This window comes from Cicer arietinum, chromosome 2, assembly GCF_000331145.2.
Source record: "Cicer arietinum cultivar CDC Frontier isolate Library 1 chromosome 2, Cicar.CDCFrontier_v2.0, whole genome shotgun sequence".
NCBI lineage: Eukaryota > Viridiplantae > Streptophyta > Magnoliopsida > Fabales > Fabaceae > Cicer > Cicer arietinum.
Genome location: NC_021161.2, coordinates 39,763,428 through 39,768,008, shown reverse-complemented (window position 1 = coordinate 39,768,008; position 4,581 = coordinate 39,763,428). Strand labels below are relative to the sequence as shown.

The 4,581-nt window shown below is 25.8% G+C and overlaps 1 protein-coding gene across 1 annotated transcript in view; it reads right to left on the bottom strand.

Moving 5' to 3' along the window:
• The window catches only part of LOC101507775 (beta-glucosidase 13-like), a 9,422-nt gene extending 6,518 nt beyond the window's left edge, over positions 1-2,904 (bottom strand). The window contains exons 1-2 of the mRNA XM_004490558.4: positions 2,737-2,904; positions 1,888-1,957 (exon numbers count right to left, since the gene is read on the bottom strand). Coding sequence (XP_004490615.1) covers positions 1,888-1,957; positions 2,737-2,898 — 232 coding nt within the window. The 5' untranslated portion in view covers positions 2,899-2,904. The remainder of the gene's footprint in view (positions 1-1,887; positions 1,958-2,736) is intronic.
• Between the last annotated feature and the right edge of the window lie 1,677 nt (positions 2,905-4,581).

The following is a 4,581-nucleotide window of genomic DNA, read 5'->3' as shown; positions in this document are numbered from 1 at the left end:
CTTTGATAAAGAAAGCTTAAAAGAATTGTGTATACATAGATAATATGAATGATATTTATAAGGGAGACGCAAGAAATGAGAGAGTACCAAAGATAGACGGTTAACGGAATATTAAAAGAATTCGTAAAATAAAATAATTTTTTTAATTAAATTAATTTGAAGCGGGTGGTTGCTAAAGTAGTGTTTAAAAAACAATTACAAAAACTGTCAAGTCGTGGTGTTAGTGACTGTATTCTTCTTTTGTAACTGCCCACTAAATTCTCAACAGTTAAACCTCTGGTGTAGTGTATTTTTAATCCATTCTTTTTATTTTTATTCTTTTATTTTTTTAATTGACCACTAACTTTTCAACTAACGCATGTACAAAGTCAGTGTAACATAAATTTAATTTTATTCTAAAAAAATAGATATTATATTATATAGATTACCTTTCAATTGACCACTCAATTCTCAACCGTGCATTATATTTTATTTTTAATTGGTCATTCACTTCTGCATTTCTGATGTAATAGAAGTTTTATTTTTGTCTTAAAAAAATCTTTTATTTTTAATTTATTTTTCTTATTTTTTAATTGGCCATTAAATTGTATCGTGGACAAAGATCGTGATGTAACACAAGTTTTAAGCTTTTCTTACAAAAAAAACTTTTTATTTTTAATTAATTCATTTTATTTTTTTAATTGGCCATTAAGTTCTCAAAAATAAACACGTATTATTTCTATTAATAGAAACTTATATTTTCTTAACACTCTAGTTTGTTGACACGTGTCAAACTTGCCAATTTATCATGTTTGCTTTATTATAATGTATAGATGTCCAAAATGAGACAAATTTTTTAAGTGGGAGACTTCAAAATAAACAAAATTTAAGGGATTCAAATGATAATATTAGAGACAAAAAACAGGGCTAATTCTATAAATAGGAATTATTATTGATTCTTTTGTATCAAATTATTGTTCAATAGTTTTAATAATCGTATTGGAACTTAACTTCCTTTCTGCTTCTCCTTTTTTAATAACCATATTGAAACCTAACTTTCTTTCTCTTTCTCCTTTTATTTTATTTTTATTTTTATGAATCTCCATTGTTGACAAACATACTAAAGTAATGAATTTGGGGACCCTAAAAAACTAAAGAAAAGAGGTCAAGAATGTAGAGGTTGAATAGATCTAAGTCATCTAGGATTTAGAGATATCTTTGCATTGTCACACCATAACATGCTAGGGTTGGATGCCAAAATTCATCTTCTTACAATATTGTGAGACATAATTTGGTTCTCAATCCTCAATTACCTTTTAACGAATAAATATCCTTAAATATAATTAAGGAGGGGCAGTTGTCATACCATAATTTGTTTAACTTTACAATCTAGTTTATCTTCAAATTATTTTGGCTCCTTTCATTGATAATCGGAGAATTGAGACAAAAGATTATTTGAGTAAGATCAAATAAATATTTTGTTTAAGTCCACATATATTTATTACATATACATGAGTTAATTTGTTTTGTTTGTTTGTGATGCTTTCATTAATTTCATATAAAAATAATTGATTTTTAATAAACAATTTAGAAATTTTTAAAAAATTAACCAGAATACTTTGGACTAATTCAAATCAACCAGAGTGATAGAAAACTTTGGAAAATTATATACCAAGTAGAATTACACACAGAATATGGATCCAAATTTTTGTAGTTTGAAAAAAACACATTTGACATATTATAAAATTTGTTTGGACGCTTAGATCAAAATCAGACGGCCGTTGTTTCTATTTGTAATCGAGATTTTGAAATATAAAATGTGACTATGCAATAATATTTCAGGTCAACGATTGCATAATTACATTAAATATTCAGATCTAGAAAAGGTAAATAGATATAGATAAATACCTGGATATTTGTGAGTAAAATTATCCCATATACTCATTCCTCTACCACCTTCCTTTATAGCACCTTCATACTATATGTAATTTAATAAACACAATAAATTCATGAAATAAACGTCACGGTAGCAAGAAAAATAATTAACTTGTGTTGTAGAAAGTTTTATCAAAATGTGATTAGTAGTTTCAAAATGTCATCAACCAGTGACCGCAATTTTTCAGAAGTTATAAACTTTAGCGTAGTCAACATGCAGGGATAACTATTCCAAATGATATCAATTTTACACTTGAAAAGAGTACTAAGATATTAAAAAAAACAAAAAAAAAACAAAAAAAACAAGATTAAATATATTTTTAATATTTATAAAATTTTGTTCTGATTTTCTATAAAAGTACAATTCGACTTTTAGTCCCCACAGTATCATTTATTACCAGTTTTAATCTTTTACTATATAGTCAATTTTTGTGTACTATTCAAAGATTTTGAATTACTTTTTACAAATATATTTAAAATATTAAAAGCATCTCCCAAAATTTTTTAGAATATTTAAAAACATTCCCTAAATTTTTTTAGAATATTTAAAAACATCCCTAAAAAGTTTTTAAAATATTTAAACAAATGATTAATTAAATATAAATTTTTAGGCGTGAAAAAAAGAACATTTAACTCGACTTAAATATCGAATTTTAACTCATTTTTATCATATTGTTATCATAACATATTAAGTGTGTCTGCAAAGTTTCTTAAAGTATATTATATTTTGTATGTTGATATGAAATGAATTAAGCTCAAATCAATAAAAAAAAAAAATATTTAATTTTGTATTCCAATAGAGTAAAGAATAATGATGTATACCTGGTACGCGGAGGTTGCTGTTCCAAAGACGAAGTCTTCCGGAAAACTACTTCGATTTAATGAAATAACATCAAGAATATTGAGAGATGAGATAATTTTCAATGCCACTGCTATAGCAATTAAAATAAAGAGCCAGAGAAGAAAAACAGTGTTGCATGCCATGTATAATGTGATGACTTAGGACAATTGATTGCATACATAACATTTGTGTGACTATGAGCCTTTTATGCAAGAAAAACTGTTAGATTAGTCATTTGGTGATGTTACCTTTTAAATTACTATGGTTGAGTCCCTTTTATCTTTTTTTGAATTCCCTTGTTAGAAAAGTATAAAGAAATAAATAAAAGGAAAAAATATGTGGCAGTTTTGGTGATAGTTTAATTAAATATTTAAAGCAGTTCAAAAGAATTTATAACTTAAATAGCAAAGTTAATTTTGTAAATTAAGGTTAAATAATTGGCGTGTAATAAAGAATTTATATTTTAATCACAAAATTTAAAAATTAATTTATAAATAAATTATTTATTAAAATCTTTTAAATATCGTGTTACTTATGCATTTGGTGCCAACTCAGTTTATTAGAATATTCAAATTCTATAGCCTTAAACCCTATTTCAATTAATAAATGTCGATATTATTATATTGAACGTTTCGATACATCAATATAATAGAATTTATAATCTTTTCTACATTTAAAAAAAAAAAAATCAAATTCATGCATGTGACAAAAAAAAGGTCTTAGCATGGTGCATTGTATTAAGAAAGGGAAAACGTTAACATTAGGAAAATGATAACTTTTAAGAAAAGTTTACCACATTTTTTCCTTTCTCAGTTATGGAATATAGTATTTTCTTTGAAGAGTGGTCTCAAAGTATACATGAAAGGATCAAAACAATTTTTTTATTTTTTATTTTTTAATGTGATATAATAGAAATAATTTTTTTTATCTTTTAAATAATGAGTCTTATATTTAATTATATTCATATATATTTATATTATTATATTATAACATTACTATTGTATATAATATACAATTTGGTATATAATTTGACGATTTTGTTATATAATTAGCTTCTCTAATCATCACATAAGATATAGAATAGTCACTACTAGCTTCATTAGCCTTTGGATTTCTTTAACATTTATAAAATGAGGATGAGAGGTAGCTAGGGTACCTCAACTAGATTAATCGAGTTGCAATTAGAGAATCAGTAATAATCACCGCCTTTTATCCAATTATCATACCAAACATTTATATTTCCAATTTTCAATCTTCCAAATCATATTATCCCTATACATTTTTCCAACTTTTGCAAATTCCTTTCCAAAGATTAGATCAAGGACAATTAGCTCGAATGTGTGGGATAATTTTCCTGCCACATTTGTACTTTTGACTCAAATATTATCTCGATCATGAACAAGTACCTAACCAGCTTTCATAAGATATGCCCTTGTTGATATCAACCCTATGTCACCCTAGTCTTTGGGTTTGCAAAGATTTTTCCAATAAATAAATAGTATGTGCATCTTTATTCCCATCCATGTCGCCTCTAATGAGCCTATGAAATCTCTTGTCAATCTCATCAAAAACATGTCTCAATAAGTAAATAGATCGCATAATATAGGATGGATTGAATGTCTATTTTAGTAAGTTTCACTCTCTTTACCTAAAAATAATTTTAAACTTGCAACCATTGAGGCGTTGATTCACCTTATCTATAATAAACAAATTAGACCTACATTTGATTTTCTTTTAATAAATCATCGAGGCTCCCTCACAAAAATTTTCACTACGCACCTATACAATATAAAAATCATAATAAAATTAATTAGAAGCACATGATC